Source organism: Acinonyx jubatus, chromosome A1 (genome assembly GCF_027475565.1).
Source record: "Acinonyx jubatus isolate Ajub_Pintada_27869175 chromosome A1, VMU_Ajub_asm_v1.0, whole genome shotgun sequence".
Taxonomy (NCBI): domain Eukaryota; kingdom Metazoa; phylum Chordata; class Mammalia; order Carnivora; family Felidae; genus Acinonyx; species Acinonyx jubatus.
Window position 1 is genome coordinate 136415052 of NC_069380.1, and position 22355 is coordinate 136437406.

The 22355-nt window shown below is 37.8% G+C and overlaps 1 protein-coding gene across 1 annotated transcript; it reads left to right on the forward strand.

Moving 5' to 3' along the window:
- Positions 1 to 26: 26 nt before the first annotated feature.
- UTP15 (UTP15 small subunit processome component) lies at positions 27 to 17712 on the forward strand. The gene is made up of 13 exons (XM_027040115.2): positions 27 to 204; positions 3286 to 3458; positions 4685 to 4777; positions 4876 to 5060; positions 6498 to 6676; positions 7260 to 7385; positions 9005 to 9140; positions 11006 to 11090; positions 11949 to 12098; positions 12818 to 12919; positions 13333 to 13466; positions 13644 to 13702; positions 14174 to 17712. The coding sequence occupies exons 2-13, from the start codon at positions 3369 to 3371 to the stop codon at positions 14389 to 14391; spliced, it is 1557 nt and encodes a 518-aa protein (XP_026895916.1). The 5' UTR covers positions 27 to 204; positions 3286 to 3368; the 3' UTR covers positions 14392 to 17712.
- The last annotated feature ends 4643 nt before the right edge of the window (positions 17713 to 22355 follow it).

The following is a 22355-nucleotide window of genomic DNA, read 5'->3' on the forward strand; positions in this document are numbered from 1 at the left end:
CGTAAGTCACGTGAGCCTACGCCCTTACGTCACTTTTGTGCGACCGGCCAGGTAGTTCTGCCCTCTCTGTGTCTCGGCGGCGCCGTGTAGAGGCCGCGTGATCTTCCGCGAGTGAGCCTTAATAGTCCGGGTGGGGGCTGGCCGAATCCAAGAAATTCTCCTTGGACACAAAGTGTCCCGGCGGACCCGCGGGGCCTATCGGAGGTAGGTGAAGGCGGCTCCTGGTGGGCGCAGTCCGGACTCACGTCGGGCCTGCTTTGCTATCTCGCGTGCTCCTCTGGGGCTTCCCAGTCTTCGCAGACGGGCTGAAACTCTTTAACCAACCTCTCAGGATCCCCACCGCTTAGCTTCGACCCATATTTGCCCCTTCTACGACCACATTCTCGCTTGTGCACCGTTATTAATGCGCATCCCTCCGAGGCAATGGGCAAATTTCCATCTCTGTCTTTGCTAATGATGTTCCCTCGGTTTCGAATGCTGCCCTCACCCCGTGTGCTTGTGCTCATCTTAAGAGGTCAGTCTGTTTTGATCTTATACGTCAAGGCCGAGCTGCAATGCACTGTGAGTCGTTCTGGGAGCCTCCCGGTTAGAAGTAAAAATCTTTTTTGAGCGCTTAGTACTTTGTACGTTACTTATAGCATATATCTGTTATTCTGCGTCGGATTGTAGTAGTGTCTATTCATTTAGTTTCAGTTTCTCAGGCTGTGACCTCTCCCTGATCATTTTCTTACTCATTTTCACATCATTTCTTGCCTGCATGCCTTTGTATTGTGTCGTGTTCCCCCTCTCCCTTTCCTCCAGTGCTGTATCTCACTTTTATCTGGCAAACCACTACTACTCCTTACTTGTAAACATTTAAAGCTTTACACTGTTTCTCTCGAGGCAGAGTTAGGTATTCCTTTGCCGATATTCTAGTAAGGGATGGGTTTGCCTGTATGCTAGTAAGGGACGGAGCCGCAGGCTAAATCTGGGCAAGTGATCGTTTCTTTTCGCCTGCCAGTGAGCCTAGAATTGTGTTACAGGTAACTGTTTGCAATCTGTTTGATGCTAGGAAGCACTTTGAACCCGAAGTGAGTAAAATATTATTCCCAGCCTCCATAAATCTCATTCTTTTCATTTATAAACATAAAATTGTACTCATAATTATTTGGGGGGGTTAGTAAAAGATTGGGATTTTTTTTCTTGCTTGCTTTCTTGTAACAACATGATAGTCTCCATTTTGCCTGTTGGCCAGCAAAGCTTAAGATATTTATCTTCTGGTTCCTTACAGAAGAAGTTTGTTGACTCTCGCTGTGTAGTAATGTTCATATTACAGACACCATTTGTGATTTTAATTTTGTGTTTTTCCATAGAACCCAACACAATGCTTTCTTTCCTTCCTTCCACAAGTTTTCTTTGAGCACTTAAAAAAAATCTTCCAGGTACAAAATGTTCAGTTTAGTAGGAAAAAGAGATCATTACAAATGCAATTTTACTATGCACAGTGACAGAAATATGCAGAGTGAAGTAGGATTAGTTCACAGAAGGTTTCCTGGGGGATATGATTCTTGAGTTGAGCTTTAAATGATAAACAGCAAGTGGGTAGATGGAGATCATTCCTGGCAAAAGAGGACAAATGAGCAAAGAATGAGAGAAGAAAGAGAATGCTGTGTTAAAAGGGAGTAACAAAGAAGTGAAGCTGGAAAGGTAAGCAAGGGCCAGATCACATGCCATGTTAGGGAGGTTAGACCTTTATTTTCAGGCAAGGTTGGGCTTTGTAGCAAAAGCTGGATCTTGCTGATGGCTATTTAAAAGATGAATGAGGGAGTCAGGAGCCCTTATACTGCACCATATCAGTAGATGAGAAGATCTGATTAGGGCAGTGGAACTTGGTAGAGTGGACATGATGGAAGTTTAGAAAGATCTGGGAGGTAAAATCATCTTAACTACTTGGATGTTAAAAGTGAAGAGGAAGGACAAGTCAAAACTGATTCCATAGTCCTAGATTCTGCCAATCACCACCTAAAATGGAGAATATTGGAGTGTGTGAAAGCACTGACCCATATCTGTTTTACTCAACATAGTATCTCCAGAGCCTAGAACAGTGCCCTATACAGTGTAGGTACTTGAATGAAAGAAACGTTTCCTTCCTTTTAATCATTGATTGCTGTGTTTCATCAAAATAGCCTTTAGCATATGCCATCCCTATTCATTTTGGTATTACTCATGCACTGTTACCAGGCTTTTTGGGATAGACAATGAGTTGCACCACTGATAACATGAATCTCTTTTACAGCTGAATAGTTCTGGAGAGATGTTTTGGCTTAATTCTATGTTAGTTAAAAGTTTTAATTCATTTTTATCCTACTGTTTAAAAAAAAATTTATTTATTTATTTCTTCTTAGAGATGGGGCAGAGAGGAGAGAGGGAGACAGAGAGAATCCCAAGCAGGTTCCCCTGTCAGCACAGAGCCCTTTGTGGGGCTGAATCCCAAGAACCAGGAGAACATGACCTGAGCTGCAGTCAAGAGTTGGACACTTAATGACTCAGCCACTCAGGAGCCCCTTTTCTTAAATTTAATTTTAAGCTTCTCCGGGTTGCCTGGTGGCTCAATCGGTTAAGCGTCCAACTTTGGCTCAGGTCAAGATCTCACCGTTATGAGCTCGAGCCCCGCGTCGGGCTCTATGCTGACAGCCCCAGAGCCTGAGGCCTGTTTCAGATTCTGTCTCCCTCTCTCTGCCCCTCGCCTGTGTGCACGCGTGCGCGCTCTCTCTCTCAAAGAGTAAATAAACATTACAAAAGAATTTAAAAATTTTTTAATTTTAAGCTTTTCCATTAGAATACTAGCTTTGTTTTCCTTCTTGGTATTTCTAAGGCTTTCAGGAAGTCAAGACCCTAGACTGTGTTCTTATAGATTGAATGTTATCTTAAATTTGGTTTCAGGAAACTTTTCTATTTGCAGTTTCACCTTAATGCTTTCTGTTGTTAAGAAATAAGCAATCCAAGCCAGTGCACTTCTGCTTTGGCTACTGGATGAATGGTTGAGCCAGACTTACTTCCAGGTGTTGTAAATTGGCTGGTTAGATGTGAGAATATTTGTGTACAGCTTATGTGTATAGCTGAGTAGAGGGTGCACTCTGATAGTCCTATCTGTATTCTACCTGCTTCCTTAAGGTTGTCTCTTCTGTGTTAAATGGTTTATTGGTCACTAATCCTATAAGCTACCACACAGCCTTTTGAAAAGACACAAAGTGAAAGTTATACAGGTTTAAGAATAACATGTATTTAAAATGTTTTCTTTTTCAGACATAAAGCAGAGTCACTGTAATTATTTCTAACATCAATTTCAAACTATTTATTCTTGGATAACAGTCCAATTATATGAAATTATGGCTGGTTATAAGCCTGTAGCTATTCAGACGTATCCTATACTTGGTGAAAAAATCACCCAAGACACACTGTACTGGAACAACTATAAGGTAAGTGGAGACAGTAACGAGGGGGTTGTACTGATGCTCATTTCTCCAGCATATGTTATACTTTGGATACTCTAATAGAGAACTAATAACTAAAAGGAATCAATCACCAGTTCATAATTTGGGTAGAAAATTAGGTAGCTGATGTTTTTTCTTAGAATTTTTTATAAAAGTCCCTACTGCTTAATCATTTTAATCATACAAGGACCTAGCGCAGAATAGATGATTAATGAATGCCAAATGAATTAAATCTTAGAATTTGAATGTCATGCGAGAAAATTTTTTTTGCCTTCGCAAAACTAAGGAGAAAGTGATGCAGAATTAATTCTGCTAGACTATCTTTAAAAGCTTGAAAATTATTTTTTTTTAAAGATGAACACTAAATAGAAAAGTGGAAAAAGATTGGGATTGGGAGGTTAATGGAACAAGAAACTTAAATGACCAATAAATGTATAAAAGGGCTGTGGCTTCACTCATAAAGAAATGTCAGTTACCACAATAATTTGGATACTACTTTTCATCTGTTATGTTGGCACAAATGAAAAATTTTGATCATTGCTACTTGAGGGAGGAAAATTGATGCAGACTTTCTGGAGGGCAGTTTCGCATTATCTATTGTGATAAAAATACCTTTTGGCCATGTAAGTTCCACAGTTTGAAACTTACCCAAAGATTACAGTCCCCTAAATTTGCTGAGATACAGGTATATAGATGTTGATTAAAGTATTATTTGTAATGCTAGAAATTCTGGGAAAACCTGTGTCCCTTAGTAGCGGACTGGTAAAGTAAATTATGATGTACCCTATAATGGACGGCAAATCTATTGACCATATGAAAAATTAGCTGAGATGTGTAATTGAGTGAAAGGGAGCGAGGTGCAGAACAGCCTGCATGGTGTGATCTTTGTGTCAGTTACAGAATACATGGTTAAATGTATGCTGGCACAGGCATAACTTTTTCTCCCCAGTAATAATCACAGAAAACTCCACAGCTGAAGAGAAAGAGTGGAGTATGGTTTTCCAGCCATATAGTTATTTACTTTAATGACAGCCAGGATGGTCTGGGTGATGTTATTTGGACCTTTTTTGCTTTTTCATACTTCTGTATTAGCTACAACCTAGTAAATGTTACTAAGAACAAAGTGAAATGATCGAGTAAGAAATTATGTAATGCTTGAACAGTCTTACCAGTTGTAACTCTGTTAATACTTTGTATTTTGTTTTGTTAAGACCCCTGTTCAGATCAAGGAGTTTGGTGCAGTGTCAAAAGTAGACTTTTCTCCGCAGCCTCCATATAATTATGCTGTCACAGCTTCCTCGAGGGTAAATATAATACTACATTTATTTTTCTTTTGTGTCTTTATATGTACTGCTGATCTCGAGGCATTTGGTTAAGTACTGTGTTTTTTATCTTTTCATAGATTCACATTTATGGCCGATATTCTCAAGAACCTATAAAAACCTTTTCCCGATTTAAAGACACAGCATACTGTGCTACTTTTCGTCAGGATGGTAGACTGCTTGTGGCTGGCAGTGAAGATGGTGGAGTTCAGCTTTTTGATATAACTGGGAGAGCTCCCCTCAGGCACTTTGAAGGCCATACTAAGTAAGAGCCAGTGTTTAAAAATTTAAAAACAATTTTTTTTTAACTGAGGTATAATTAACAAAACATTATGTTAGTTTCAGTTGTATGTTCGATATTTGTATATGTTGCAAAATAATAAGCCTAGTTAACATCTGTCACCATATTGTTACAGACAGTTGGTTTTTATGTGTTCTTTGTTGTTTTGTTGTTGTAAGCTTTTTTGGTTTCTTTTTTTGGGGCTTTGAATAAAAACATAGAGAAGTTCTGTGAAGATTATGTACCTGTATATACTTTATTTCATGATTGTTCAAGGACAGAGTGCTTAATCTAGGCCAGTCCTATGGTCCAGTTTGATGGGGCTCATGAATTCTGTAGAATTGTTTGTGACATTTGAAGAAATGTGTGTTTTTCCGGGAAGATTTCCTATAGCTTTCATGTAATTTCTTAGTGAGTTCTGTGATCAGTCAAGGTTATAAACCACTGATCTAAAGGTACCTCACAACTATGAATGAGAACTCTATAGGCTGAACTATAGTGGAGGTTCTCATTTTGAAGTCAAGTTGATTTTTTCTTCTTGAATTTAATATTTTCCCCTTGATAAATGGTCAGGGCAATTTTATATTATAACTTTATATCAGAATTACCACTTTCAATTCTGACATTTGCTACTGATTTAAAAATCTGAAGTGTTTTTTACAGTGTATTATTAGGAAGGTCTTTTCTCATAAGTGAAACATTTATAACAAATTCACTTAACATGATCCTACTTAGTGTCAAGTCTTCTTAGAATTTTGTAAAGAACTACCCATTTTGAAATTTTTTTTTAAGTAAGTTTATTTATTTTGGGAGAGGGGGAGAGAGAGAATCCCAAGCAGGCTCTGTTGCTGTCAGCACAGAGCCTGACATGGGACTCGATCCTAGAGACCGTGAGGTCATGGCCTGAGCTGAAATCAAGAATCAGAAGCTTAACTGACTGAGCCACGCAGGTGCCCCTGAAAATTTTTTTAAGTGTTTATCCATTTCTTTTGAGAGAGAGAGAGGGTGTGAGTGAGCGGGGGAGGGGCAGAGAGAGAATCCCAAGCATGTTCTGTGCTGTCAGCGCCCAACCAGCTGAGCCACCCAGGCGCCCGTCCCCCATTTTGAAAGTTTTTAAATTAAAAGTACCTTTGCTCCAACATTTAGAACGTTTACCTTTATTGAGCAGTTTTGTAGAATTGTTAACATATAGAAAATAACTTGTAAGGCTGTTGAATATTACTAACTTCATAGTGTAAGGGTATTTAGAATTTTAAATTGGCTTAGGGACGGATATCTGTTTTAAAGATTTTTCTCTCATGATTTCCCCCTACAATTACTCCCTAAAACTGAGCTTTTTTTGTTATTTGGGGAAAAGCAGAGTTTTATGTTTTATGTTAGTTTTTTTCTTGCTGTTTAACATATTGATCCTTAATTTTTTAGAGCAGTTCATACAGTCGATTTTACAGCTGACAAATATCATGTGGTCTCTGGGGCTGATGATTATACGGTTAAATTGTGGGATATTCCAAACTCCAAAGAAATTCTGACATTCAAAGAACATTCTGATTATGTGAGGTGTGGATGTGCTAGCAAACTGAACCCAGATCTCTTTGTAACAGGTTGGTGAACTGTTTTTCCCTCCTGAAGTTGATCATTTTATTGCGATATAATTTGACGCTGCTTTGGGACTCTTTTGGGATAGAGCAATGTAAAAAATTTTATAAAGGAATATGTTTCTGTTTATCCAATTCTTTTCTTTTTCTTCTTTTGGTGATTGTTCTTAATGTCTTCCAAGTGTGTTTGGAAACATAAGGCTTCCTTGAAAACATGAGTGTCTGAACTAGGGTTTAGTACACTCTGGTTTTCACAGAGCCTCCAAGCAGCTGAGAAACAAAGATAATGGAGTTCAGTCTTTGTGGGTGCTTGTGCAGAGGTTCCCAGGTGATTGAGTAGTGACAATAACTTGAAGATGGGAATAGTTTAAGGTCCTATATGATATAGTATGGTATAGTAATGCTTTTTCAGAAATAATCAGTGGTCCTAGAGTTTGTAGGTACTTTGTCATCATGAACGTATATATGTGTCTTTAAATTTTATCTAAGCCCTTTCTCCTTTTCAAATTTGTTTGCATACACACACGTATATTTAGTTTTTGTTGATTTGAGTAACGAAACTCACCTAATACCAAAATTGACATTTTAGGGTCATATGATCATACCCTCAAGATGTTTGACGCACGAACCAATAAGAGTGTGATCTCTGTTGAGCATGGGCAGCCAGTGGAGAGTGTCCTGCTCTTTCCCTCTGGAGGTCTTCTGGTATCAGCAGGTATTTTAAAAATTGCTTTTACCTATATAGTTGGTTTTGAGTCAGTTATGTCTTTATCAGTTACTTTTTATAATTTAATATTGTGTACTTGAATTACATACCTAGGTTTTGCTCACTTGATAAACAGGACAAGCAAGCAGTTGTTATTTATTGACTACCTAATGTGAGCCAGGTACTGGGCTCTTATATACAAATTATTGAGCCTAGAAGTGAGTGAGTTTTCTCCCTATTTTGCAACTAAGGAAATAAATAAAAGTTTTTAAAGTAATTTGTCCACGATAGAGTGGCAGATCTGAAATCCCAGAACTCGAGAGCCTGCATTGTGTATATAAGCCAGAAATCCAGGTTGTATGCCTGTTATTCCTACCTAAGAAATCTTAGGTTGAAAGAGATCACAGTTCTTTCAGTTCTAGAATCAGGCTTGTCTGTTGTTATGTCTCTTGATTGAAGTGACTTTGTCCAGAAAATAGCCAGTAGTTCTGGAGGAGGGTATAATGTGGCGTTCAAAAGGGGTCTTGGTACGTTTTTCATCAAGCTGGAACTGAGGTATTTTTCTGTACTGTTGATCCTAGAGCATTTTCAAAATGAGAATGGGAGAAATAAATCGGCTTCTTTGATTTATCAAGTCAAAGTTAATGTGTTGACATTAGAATACAGAGGTGGTGTGTATAATTCATAGCACATATATGGCTGTGTGTATAGATTTTTTTTCTTAATAATTCTAAAACCCGAATAGAAATTACCCTGTTTTGTACTTCTTCTCCAGTACCTGTTTAGTTTCAAAATAAATTGATGACATTGTCAGATGTGTCCATTTTTCTTGATGTTATTTTGAGAAATGGAAACAAGCTGAATGGGGAGAATGGACACGTGTGTGCTAATCTCCACTGTGTCACTAGCTAATTGTATGACCTTGGAAAATCCCTTAACTCCTGTAGACTTTGAAAATGAGAGTTTGGATAGGATCACTTGTTTTAAACTGTGCTCTCATGAGCTGCCGCATGCGGTGAGACAGGGACTATGAATTGGCTCCCAGGCCCGGTTTCCCAGGCAGGATAGGTAAGACCTTTGCTCCCCCCTCTCCAACTCATTCTTCAATTTTACCTTCTAGACTTCTGTGTAATATTTCATTGAAATAGAAGATGCTGTAGTAGAAGAATTCTTTTTAAACTTTTAGATTAAATTGCCTTTAAGGACGCTTCTAACTCTTAGAGTAGAAGTGATAGGGGAATTTTTCAGTTTTGTTGGGATTCACAAACTTTTTAGGAAATGAAACTCTATTATTCATTTCTGTAGTGACCCGTTTCTTTTGCAGAATGATTTTATTACAATTTTCTTAAAATCCATTTTGGTTATACTTTTTATTTTGTAGGCAGCTCTGTGAACTTTACAGGTATGCAACAATTTTTCGTTGTAACAGTTCTTCGTGGTAGGAACTATTTGTTATCATCAGTTACAAACTCAATAAATGATAGAGACAGCATTGAAACGGGGCAGTTTTGCAGAACCCTTCACTTCACCTCCATGCTGTGCAGTGTCTAGTAAAGAATGCTTTTCAAATCTTGAAACTATTGAATGTAGAGGCAGAATTTCAAACTAATGATGATTTCTTTCTATAGGAGGTCGTTATGTTAAAATCTGGGACGTACTAAAAGGAGGACAGTTGCTAGTATCTTTGAAAAATCATCATAAAACTGTGACATGTTTATATCTGAGCAGCTCTGGACAGAGGTTACTCTCTGGGTCACTGGATAGGTTAGCATTTTCATTTTCTTTCCTTATTATTGGTATTGTACAAATATTTACTGCTTGAGAAAATGAGTTATTTCTGCAGTATTTGTGATGAAATAAATGTTCTGTCAAATGACTTCTTTGAAAATCTATGGAGTTGAAAATAGTTTTGACCTTTTATTTACAATACAGTAAACTTTTTTTCTCACTTGACAAAGTTTAGTGCGTTAACTTGCATACTTAAGGAGTTTTATTGAACCATTTGAATGTTAATCTTTAAAATAGTCTATGTTATTCTGTGGCTTTAAAAAATCCTTTGTGTACATATTTGTATATTTTAAAAGATTTCTTCTGAGTGTATGTATACATTCTAGCTTATATTCTTCAAAAGTTAAAATTGTATGTGAAAATTTCTATACTTGAACGTGATTCAAATATTCCTTTTTTATATAAGCAGTAGTATTCCATTAATTAAAGTTCTAGAACAGTGCTGGCCAACAGAAATAAGATGTGGGCTACATAAGTAGTTTTAAATATTGTAGTAGCCACAAAAAGGCAAAAGGAACTAGGTAAAATTAATTTAATAATATGTTTCATTTAGTTCAGTGTATCTAAAATATCATTTCAACGCGTAATCCGTGTAAAAATTATTACCAAGAGACTAGAGACAAATTAAGCATCCAATATGTGCCCTATGATGTGGTAATTTATAGTGATTAAAGGGAAATATAGTTTTGTTTAACAGAAAAATGTTTTAATACTGCCTCAGTTTTAAAATTAAAATAAGTTAATTAAAATCAAGTAAAATTGAAAATTTGGCTCTTCATTTTCATAACCACCCTTCAAGTGCTCAGTAGCATGTGGCTAGAACTATGGCACAGTTCTTATAGTTACTTACATTTGTTTGTTTTTGGTCATTTTGTTTCCATATTTCCTATTTTCACTATTATGGAAAGCCTTGGTTTTTCAGTATGCTTAATACATATTTTAAAAGCTAGAAAATATTTTAAACAGAAAGGAATTTATTATGTAAATAGGTAGCAGATTCTCTGAAAAGGTGTTACTAGGCAATTTGGGACTCGAGTTTAAAAAAAACTTTTTTTAAATGTATGTTTATTTTTTTGAGAGAGAGAGAGAGCGAGCAAGTGAGGGGGTGAGGCAGAAAGAGAGGGAGACACAGAATCTGAAGGAGCCTCCAGGCTCTGAGCTGTCAGCACAGAGCCCGACGCAGGGCTTGAACTCATGGATTGCAAGATCATGTCCTGAGCTGAAGTCGGACGCTTAACCAACTGAGCCACTCAGGCGCCCCTGGGACTCAGGTTTTAGACATGTCCCTCAAAAATCAAGTGTGAGTTGGCTCTGTTCACGGTTCTCAGCCCACAGTGACTTGTGTCTCCAAGAGGATGCGCGGCAGCAGCTGGAGACATTTTGGGTTGTTGGCACCAGTTGGCAGTGGTGAGCTGCTGGCGTGCTGTGGGTAGTGGTTCAGGATGCTGCTGAGCTTCCTGCAGTGCACAGAACAGCCTCCACAACAAAGACTGATCTGGCCCATGGTGCAGAGCATGCTAATGTTGAGAAACCCTGCTCTTTTGACTTCTAGTGGGCTTTGATACTTTTTCTTTACTCTCACGTGTCATCTTCAGGCTACGTTGGTTCGCGGTCTGTTCTTCTTGTGACTAGTCAGGTCTTTGTACAGACATGGCTAGTGCTGACAAACAGTTCAGTTGTAAAAGATTCAGTGATGAATTAGTTTGCAGTTAATATTATTAATTGTTATTTTCCTTCATTGATGTGTAAAATTTAATGTTTATATATTTCTAAAAAGTAGAAAATTTGCATTTTATACTCCTTTCCAAGGTGATTTATGACAAACCTTTCCTTTTTATCAGGAAGGTGAAAATATATAGCACGACTTCCTATAAAGTAGTCCACAGTTTTGATTATGCAGCTTCAATTTTGAGTCTTGCACTTGCAGTAAGTATTTTTAGCCCTTTTTAAAGCTTTCACTAACATTGTTGAGTGAAACTGAAATGGAATTTTACAGTTTATCTTTGTATTTGAATAAATCTTATTTTCTTCTTGCCACATGAAATAGTTAAGACAGTTGCTATTATATGACTTGTCCCAGTAATTTAGTATGAATTGAGATTTAGGTCTTGTTCACCATACAGCTTCAAACCGAGTACAGCTGTAGGCATTGTTAACTCTAAAGACAGGATCTGGGAAATTGTTAAATCTCTTTTCAACACATTTAACTTAGGGTTAACATACTCTAGAAAGTCACATTGGCTCTCTGAGGGGGGAAAAAAAAGAGGAGAGTGAGAAGGAGATAAAGTGAACGTGCTTGTCTTTGTTGATGCTCTTTCTGGAATGTCCACTGTCAAGTTTCATGAGCCGTGGAAGAAGAGGAAATTTGAATACATCATATAGAAATCTGAATTAGAAGAGGAAAAGCTTATTATAAAATATTCTCTTGGCCAGACTGTGGAAAGTCATGCCATCACACAATCCTTTTCCTAGTAAGAGGATGTAGGAAAAAAATTATTTTAGAAGTTCCCCAAGATGTCATTAATTCTGTATTATTGTACAAAGTGCCAGTGATAATTTACACTGGATATAACATGTTCTATCAGTAAAATCATATCCTGGAATAAAAAATGATTTGTTCTGACTTTTTGCATAGATCATTGTTAGGCAAAGTATCTCTATCTGAATGGAACTCTTGTGAAAGTGCGGATAAGCAGAAAACGCTTTATAAATGGTGTTTTGAAGAAAAAGTAAGATAAATGATGTGTTAGGAATAGACTAACTTATATTTCTAATTGCTTTTAGCATGAAGATGAGACAATAGTTGTGGGAATGACCAATGGAATACTAAGTGTTAAACATAGGAAATCTGAAGCAAAGAAGGATTCTCTTCCCAGGAGAAGAAGGCCTGCGTATCGAACTTTTATTAAAGGAAAAAATTACATGAAGCAACGGGTATTTGTGTATTTCTTACATTTTCTTTTTAGATGGTGTAGTTTGTTAGAGTAGCCAACTCCGTCCCTGCACGTTACTGGAACGTGTAGTTCACATGGCATTTAGCTTTATTTTGCTTTTGTCTACATTAGGTCTCTCTCCAGATTGCTAGATTGGGAACATTATTAATAAGTAGTGGGGAATAAGGAGTACTTTAATATCCTGGATCATTATAATGTTACAGTATTTTACTGTTTTCAAAAGCAATATCTTTCATATGGTATCTGATTGAATGTCCTAAACAACCCTGAACAGTAGCAGAGCCAGTTATGTCCCCATTTGGCATCTGAGGAGATGGAGATACAAAGAAGTTACGGTCTATGTAGCATTTCGTTACTGGTTACCAGAGTTGTTGGGACTAGATCTGTTTCTCACATTCTTGGTTTCTCTTTCTGCCAGGTCACATAGGCTGCCACGTAAAGAGAACTGAAATGAGTAATATTTGCCCAGAGTGAGGTGTTGTGTATATGTTATAAGTTAAGTCATAGGAGAGTTAATAATACATTGATGTGGCAAAGTATTCCATTTTCAATTAGTCTGCATTCTTGGCATATGCCTGGTATTTATTACGCAGTTCAGGGTCACCCTGGTGTAAAAAAATACCACTATGAAAAAATTTGTTTTCAATGCAACTCTATACAGAAACTGATTTTTCTTTATAAATTTGCTTTGTAATACAGGATGACATTTTGATCAACAGGCCATCAAAGAAGCACCTAGAATTATATGACAGGGATCTGAAAAATTTCCGGGTCTCTAAAGCACTTGACAGAGTCCTTGAGGTAAGTGAGGAGCATGTATACATACATACAATATGCTGTGTGTGTGTGTGTGTGTGTGTGTGTTTAAAATTTTATTTTTATTTTTAGTAAGACTCTAGTTTTTTAGAACAGTTTTAGATTCACAGCAAAATTGAGGGAAAGGTACAGAGATATCCCATATATTCCCTGCCCTACACATACATAGCCTCTCCTATTACTAGCATCCCCCACCAAAATGGTACATTTGTTACAGTTGATGAACCCATAAGGAGCATATTTTTAAAAGACTCATTTTATTACTTGTGCATTACCATTACTCCAAACTGTAAAGATAAAAACCTATTTAACTTTGGTAATTGTTAGTGAGTTCCAAGACTATGATCTTTTTCCTTTGATGTCTTATCTGCTCGTGTTGACTCTGAAAATTTTTCTAGCCTAGTTGTACAATAAAGACACCTGAGATTACAGTTTCCATCATAAAGGAGCTAAATCGAAGAGGAGTCCTTGCAAATGCCCTTGCAGGCCGGGATGAAAAGGAAATCAGTCGTGTTCTTAATTTTTTGATACGGTATGTTTTATGTCATGAAACCTGTATTTTGCATCGGAAATCCTTCTTTATCTCAAATGAGAGACATTTACTTTTAGATTGACCTTTGTAGACAACTGAAGGAACAATTCAGTAAATCTATTTTAAGGACCTTTTGGGAAAGATTACAAGTTTCAGTAAACAATTTTTGCTTTTTAGGAATCTTTCTCAGCCAAGATTTGCCCCTGTTTTGATCAATGCTGCTGAAATAATTATTGGTGAGTAGTTGTTAAAACCTGAAAAATCCTAGCATGCTTGCAACAATAGAGGTGTCAGATAATGAAATCAAATAGATTACAATATCTTGTTTTACCAATTCTCCAGTAGAGATTATCATGAAGAAAACAACATTAGCAAAACAATGCATTTTAAAGGAAGTAAAATGTTTACAGTAGTTCTGAATTGCTGAGAATAATTATAATTAAAGAACTTTGTCTTAGACATCACTAATGATGACTTTTTTAATGAGAAAATGAAATAACCTCTACAATTTACTTTCTGTAATTATTTCTTTTTGAATACATTTATTCAGTTGGACTGTTTACTTTCTGTAAATCATAAATTGTAAAATAAGTACAGATTTTTCAGTACCTTTGTAGGTAATATTTTTACACTTTTCCTAAACATTGGCTATTCGTTTATTGTTTAGAAAGATACTTACCATTAATGTGTTTTATTTCTCTTTCCAGATATATATCTTCCTGTGATTGGTCAGTCACCTGTAGTTGACAAAAAGTTTTTATTACTTCAAGGACTTGTAGAGAAAGAGATTGATTACCAAAGAGAACTACTAGAAACCTTGGGGATGATGGATATGCTCTTTGCTACTATGACAAGGAAAGAAAGCACTTCTGTGTGGCAGCATGCATCTGATGGATTTCTAGAGAACAAGAAGGTGGAATCATAGTGTCTGCTTAAAGAGACCTGTAAGAACTGCTAACTTGAAATCGATTTGATTCTATTAATTATTGGAAAGAGAATCTCTTTGATAGATTAAAAACTACCCCAAAACTATTCACAGAAGGAGTTTTATGGAAGAGACCTGAATAACTATAATTGGAAAATAAGAACCTATTTTAAGACATGGTTTACCATGGTTTACCAAATATGTACTATATTTTGAATTATTCCATGCCATCTTCTGCTGGAAGATCTCCGTTATCTTGGTCATAGTGTATTGTTCACCTTGGACAAATTGATACTGATTTTAATACAGTGAAGTTGTGTATGAACATCTGGGTAGGCATTCAGAATCTGGAATGGGTTTCAGCTGGAATCCTGCTAAAGGAACAGTGCTTTATTTTGTATTTCTGTCCTGGAAAAACAACAACGGCAACAACACAACAAAGGGCAACGACAAATAAATTCTCTCTTCACTCTCATCGGTGCCCTTGGGATTTTCAGGCTTGGCTCCCTCTGCTTGACATCATCATTTATCATGGGTCCCATGTTCTGCTTCCACTGGTAGTGGGACTGCCTCTGCTCCAGTTGCAGCAAATCCGTGGCCAGCTCTGAATAGTTTAACTCTGAACTAGTTAGATATGTATTCAGAAAGTGTGAGGGGGCAGCTTTGATACCCTACAATTGTATTCTCCATTCCACATACTCTTTTTATTCCGTGAATCGTGACCATCCTTGTCAGAACAAGGTCTACAGATCTTAGTGGACCACGTTTTCTTCCATCTCGATATGTTGTTTTTCTACCCAGTTTTCAGCTTGCCTCAGGTCAAAGGAGTGATAAAATTTGTCATTTCTCTTGTAAGAATTAGCCTTTCATCTTGTTGTATATGTTTGGAGCTTATCTTGTAGCTCCCGACCCTTCTGAAAACCATTTTCTCTGATCTGTATTTATATTTTTGTCCCTCAATTTCCATAATCATCTTGTGCTTCAGAACCCAAGCTAGAGTAGCTTGCTTTGGAAAATAGTTGTATTTTTTTTTAAGTTCTATGTAAGTCACGTTTTTTTATAAAGATATTCTTATTTTCTTCTTGTATTTCTGAGATGTATCAATTCTTGATGGATAGTTCCTGGCTAGTGAATGCTGGCACACACATTTCACACTGGCTACCTCTCCCGCCTTCCCGTTCCTTTTCCACCTCATGTGTTAATTGTCTGTAAGGAAACATGCCTTGGGTTAGAAGGACCCTTAGTTAAAGGAAGATTCTACAATGGGAATCTCCTTTTAAAATTTAGTTCTGTGAATTCAGATTTTTTTTTTTTTTTTTTAAAGCAGAAAAAAACATTTCTGTGGTCTGGTAAGAGCCTGTGCTCAAAAATAAGGTGTAGTTTCCCTTTTATGAATTGACTTATGTAAACATACAGCACACTGGCTTATGAGAAACCAGGAGTTTGCTTCCCTGAGTAATTATGAGATTAGATGAGGTCAGAAACTGTCTTCATGTTGAAATAATTAATTTATTTGAATAAACGTCGTATGTAAAAGCTTTTAAAAATACTTCTTAAGTATGGTGGTAATTTGTGTACTAGTAAAAATTGAGAGGATGAAATTCTGTCTAAAACTAGCTGCCATCAAGTGTGTGACCTGTGATAAGGGTTTCCCATATATTATTAGTTTTTAAATGTTTATTTATTTTGAGAGAGAGAGAATGCGAGCAGCGGAGGGGCAGAGAGAGAGAATTCCAAGCAGGCTCTGTGTTGTCAGCACAGAGCCTGACGCGGGGCTCAATCTCACAAACACTGAGATCCTGACCTGAGCTGAGATGGGGAGTCAAATGCTTAACTGACTGAGCCCCCCCAGGCGCCCCTCCCATATATTATTTTATTCAGTTCTCATCACAACCATCCACTGTTGGTGTTCTCATTTAATGCTGAATTAGCTACAGTAGTTAACCTACTCTTAAATTCCCCAAGCTTGAGTTCCTCGTCCTCCTGGCATTGTGAACTGGCCTGGCCTCTGGGCCCAAAACTACTGCTTCCCTTTGAGAGGACTTCTCACTGAGTGCCGCAGTTCTTAGATGAAATATATAGTGAAGGTGAGTTTTTACATTCATTGGGACAAGTTAGTATTTGTTATTTAAAGTGTAAACACAATTGGCATGTTAGCCATATTATGGTATGTAACATTGGCCTTTGGATTCTAATTTAAAATGCCTAAATGATCTTAGACTCCTGAATTTTAGTTTAAAAGTACTTTATTTAAAAAAAAATTTTTTTTTAATGTTTTATTTATTTTTGACAGAGAGAGAGAGAGAGAGAGAGAGAGAGCATGAGCGGGGGAGGGTCAGAGAGAGAGTGAGACACAGAATCCGAAGCAGGCTCCAGGCTCTGAGCCATCAGCACAGAGCCCGATGCGGGGCTCGAACTCACCGCGAGATCATGACCGCGAGATCATGACCTGAGCCGAAGTAGGACACTCAACCGACTGAGCCACCCAGGCGCCCCTAGTTTAAAAGTACTTTAACATGTTACTAAGCCTGCAAAAATATTGACATGTTCCAGAGAATTAAGGAAGTCACCGTACATTTAATTTATTATATTTATAAGAGTTAGGTACTTCGGAGAGCTTTGCTTGTTGGGTCAAGCATTTGAAGCGCTGTTTTCAAGAAAATACTTTTAAGTGTATAAATGTTAAGTCGTTTAAAGGAATTTGGATTGTAAATGGGTTTGTTTAAAGAAATTTAAATTTTAGTCTGTTCCACTTAAGTCTGCTCTCTCAAACATGAATTAAAGGCCCCCTTGAAAGTGATTATTAAAATGTACTAGTCTTCTGGATGAAGTTAAATCTAAAACTTTAAGAAAAGTTTTCAAATGCTTGACTTTAACAAGTAACTATAAATTGTCTTTCCTAGGAACAAAATGTTCCCCTCAGGCACTAAAAGATACTTAATGGTAAATAGGCTACATGCCTATTTCCCCTGATTAAAGTAACTAGACTAGGTGTGGTGTATCTGGCTCATTCCCTGTGTAAGCAGGGGGTTGTAATTAGGATTTATAATCAAATTCTTGATCTAAGAAAATGTGGGATTCAAAGAATGCTGTTGGGATTATCAGCAGAGAAAGCTGGTCTGCAGAGAGAAAGGAGAATGAAACCTAAGTCCAGAGAAAATAAGCAAGACAAGGCCATCCTGCCTCAGCAGTTCAGGCTAGAGAAGAGAGAAGCCATCATTGTTACCAGCAGTTTCTTTTTCCCTTCTGGCTGTCCCTTAGGGGTTCCCTCAAGAGTCCGTGAGAGTCTTTGGAATCCTTCTAATAAATTCTTTTTGTTTAGATGAGTTTGAGTGGTTTCCTTTATTCACAACCAAATGGTTCCAAAGACTAATTCACTAATCCTGAAAACTTATTGAAACACATACATTAGAGTCAGGGAATTGGCAGATACAGCCATGAGCAAAATAGACAAAATCCCTATTCTCTTGGAACTAATATTCTACTTGGGAGAGGCAGATGTTCAGTAAACAAGTAAGATATGTCGCGGGTCAGATGGTGATAAATGATCCGGAGAAAAATCAGGCAGAAGAGGGAGTTAGGAAATGATATGTGTGTGTTGGGGGTGAGTAGGTGGGTTGCAGTTTTAAACAGAAGTGAGGGAAGGCATCACCGGAGTGGCAATTGGGTAAAGGCCTTAAGGAAATGGAGAGATCCTTACTGACATTTAGGGGACAGGGTGGCAAGATCCTGAGGCAGAAGCATGCCCGGTGAGTTCAGAATAGCAAGGTGCTGGCTTAACTGACATGAAGCAAGGGAAACGAGTTGTAAGACAGTCATCAGGAATGAGGGAACTTTACCATTAAGGGGAGCAGAACAACAGGTCGGCTGGAGGGATAGGAGGTCAAGGCAGTTTTCCGAAAAAATTAATGAGGTCTAATTGGTATGCTGTAAATTGCACATTTTAAAAGTTCAGTCTTAACGTGTTTTGACCTGTACACCCATAAGACCATCACTGCAAGCAAGGTAATGAGTATGTGTCACCCTCAAAAATTTCCTCCTGCCCTTCTGCGAACCTTAGTTAGGTCCCACCCACTCAGACAACCACTGTTCTACTCTCTGCCACTATAGGTTCATAGATCGGTTTGCATTTGGTACAATTTCACACAAATGGGATCATAGAATTTAGGTTGGGGCGGGGCTGGCTCTCACTTAGCATAACTGTTTTGAGATTTGTAATTCATTTGAGATTTAAACTTGAAAAAAATTACAGAATGTATGCTGATGCAGATAATCCGGCAGACAAAAAAAACTAGTGATCTAGGAGAGAGGCAGGCCGATTGCCGGGGCAGTGTTCTGGGGAGGGACCTGGGGTCGAGGGCCCAAATGGAAGGATTGGCTTAGATAAGAGAATGAACAGTTCAGGCCTGGTTCAAGAGGAAAGACAAAACATACGGGCACAGATGCCATTAAGTGTGTAGATGTGATGATGGTTAGGGTTTGTGGAAATTCTTTACTGGGTACCTTTACTGGAAACAACCAATAAAAACAGTTTGGAGGAGGAAGTTAGAGGAGAGAACAGAAGATATGAAATACTCCTAGAAAGAGCTCAGAGGGAGCCACCTGCCTAGGTTTGAATCTTGGCTCAGCCACTCACTACCTTTGTGACTTTGAGCAAGTTATTTTACCATTTTGTATTCGCTTCATCTGTTCATCAGACAACATCACAGGGAGTGGTTGTGAGAATTAAGTGAAAGTACCTGGAACATTTCTGTTGTTAGCTATTATTATTTTGGGGAGAATGGGTGGACTACAGAATTAAGTAGGATTACCAGCAGCACTAAGGGCCTACGTGAAGTTAGTGTCATGGATTTGAAGCAAGGCCAACTGGCATGGTTGTGTTTCTCTCTTCACGTTTGGCTAATAGGATGCAGATGCGGGGTGCCCTGAGCCACAGACTTAACCAGCATTGAGGTTTTCATTGGTGAATGCAAAATAATACAGAAAGGGACAATAGCTTTTAAGATTTATGTCGTGTAGTTATGATGGACCACAGACGCAAGATGGGTAAGGACACGGAGTGAGGATAGTGAAAACATAACTGGATCACTGGGCTATTTGTGTGGAGTTGAAGAGTTAGTTTGTTTGCTGGAGGTAGTGAGAGAGACACACGGAAGGTGGTGGTCCAAGAGCCAAGAATTATGACAGGAGCAACGTTGGAGAAAGTGACAGAAAGCCAGGAGCTAGAATGTTCAAGAAATGGTGGGGAGTGGCCACTGATCAGTGGTGACCAACAAGGGGGAGGATTAGGTCTGCAGTCAGATGGCATGAAAGTCAAAGGTGAGGCTTTCTTGGGGGAGTAGTGAGGGAGAATGATCCAGAAACCGCATTGAGGATCACCCACCCACCTGTTAGGGCTGCCATAGGAGGGGTCTGGGAATATGAGTAGCACTTGGGCAAACTGTAGAGGAATCTTGCTAAAAGTAACACACAAGAAACTGGCCTTCCCCTCACTCCTGCCTTCCAAATCATGTGTGAATATAACTAATTGGTGGAACTGAGTTTTGCATCCAGAGCACTATCTACAAAGAAATCTGGGAAATGTGGTTTTTAACTTTCCAGCTCTGTAGTTCTGAAGGCACCCCAGAAGGAGGATGGAGCAGAGGATAAGGAAGGCAATCCGTACAATATTCTTCCCCACCTGTTCTACACATCTTTAAATATACAGGTACGCCCTCACTTCTAAACCAACAGGACCACGCCACACTTGCTGTTGTGCATTTTAGTTTTCCCCTTTGTGTCGCAGACTGCTCCATCTTGGTGCACATAGTGTGTGCACATAGTTCTGCTGTGTTCCATTTTATGCTGGCCTCCTATATCACTGTGGATATAGACGTGTCATAAGCAGTTTAACCAATGGAGACAAGCTACAAAGGTTATGTTATTTTTCTGATATCTCCAACTCAGAATTTTTCTGCAAGCTGTCTTTTTTGCCTGTTGAGAATTTTAATCAGGTGAACTTGAAACTGCATTAGGACGACTTAACCTAGCTCTCCCTTAGTCCACGAGGTGGCAGTATTATTTCGAATACCATGAGAAACCCGTTTCCACAGTCCTTTCTCTGAATCAAGCTGGTGTTCCTAGGTAGAAAGGTGAGTTCTCTCAGAAAACAACCAAGCTATTTGGCTAGTGCCATGTTGACAAAATGACTTTCAAAGCCCTTCTTTGAATTGAAGATTAACCTTTTCAGCAATGTAGAATAATGGAAAAGAGCATACACTGTGATCCTGGGCAAGTCCCAGCTACTCTGGGCCTCAGCTTCCCTATCTGTCAAATGGGACTAACATCACTTCCCTTGCAGGATTGTTGCAAGAGTAAATGCAGTGATATAAAAAGTACCTTACCTGCTTAACTGTGTTTGTCACATGTTTGTGATTATGAGAAGTCTATTTGCCCTGTACTAGTTGGGAGTCTTTTCTTAGTTCCCGATTATTAACATCATTTGGACTAGTTAGATGAGGGTTGATTTGAAATTTTCTTTGATACTCTGTTATAAAGGATGTTTTTAAAATAAATTAATCCCATAAAATATAAAATGAGGGGTATAGTTACTTGAGGACTTGAGATAGGCTGCTCGCAAGCATTTTGAAAGTAAACGGTATGATTTGCAATATATGTTATTTACAAAAGTGAAATGTTAGTTCCCATTGGGTCATTAGGGTTAAAACTTTTTAATGTTTATTTATTTATTTTGTCAGGGGAGAGAGAGAGAAGGGGCAGAGAGAAAGAGGAGAGAGAGAATTCCAAGCAGGCTCTGTGCTATCAACTGTGCAGGTCCGATCATGACCTGAGCAGAAACTAAGAGTCGGATGCTTAACCAACTGAGCCAGCCACTCCGGTGCTCCTCATTGGATCATTAGTGTTATAGCAGAAATTTTTAATAGAGTCGTCTATAACAGTACTTATTAATGCAGGCGTTCCTTTATTCATATCAACTGTATCAGCTGGGACTGTGTGATGACTTTATTGGCTAAAAGGCTAGAAATATAAACTGTCAATTTAATGAGGCTTGGCAGTTTTCTATAAACATAACTATAAAACAATGGACTCCTAGACAAGATATATTTTTTCAAGTTTTTAAAAATAAGGACATAACTGACATACAACATTCTATTAGTTTCAGGTGTACTAAGAGATATATTCTTGACAAAGTGCTTCCAATTAAAACAGAAAATACCTGAGTCAAAAGCAGTTTCCTCATAGGAAACAAATGGAAAGCTGTGGACAGATTTTTTTTTTTTTTTTTACTGTTGTCCACTCAGGATTAAAGATTTTGAGCCTCACTTGCCTAGCCCATTCTTAATTCCTAGTGAGAAAAGATCTAGGTGAACAAAAAATTGAAAAAGAATAAAATAGAAAACTTCAGTGAAATTTACTAACCATAGCATACATGGATTTCCTTTTTCTGTATTTTCTAAGAAACTACCGTGAGCTTGTGCACATGGTTTTTCTCCCATAAGATCATTATTCATAAACTTAAACATAACCTAGCAGTTTTATTTACTTGTGAGTACAAGTAAATACACTTACTTACTTAAGATAGTGTAAGTCAGTATGTTATTAATGATAGGAAACTCTATGGAATTTATAATCATGTATAAGTCTGCTTTAACAATAAGTATGAGGGTGATCAAAACTACAAAATTATAGACAATAATAATTATGGCTAACATTAATAATATACTTACCAATGTACTGTTCTCACCAATGTACATATATCAACTTACTAGTTACTTAATCTTTACAACCACTCTGGAGTAGGTACTATTACTATCTCCATCAAAATTACTATTTTGCAATTATGTATTTACTATATAGAGTAATACAAAGGAAACACAATTAAAAACAAGGTGGTGACTATGTTAGGTGATGGATGGATTAATTAGCTTAGTTGTAGTAATCACTTCACTGTATATGTACATCAA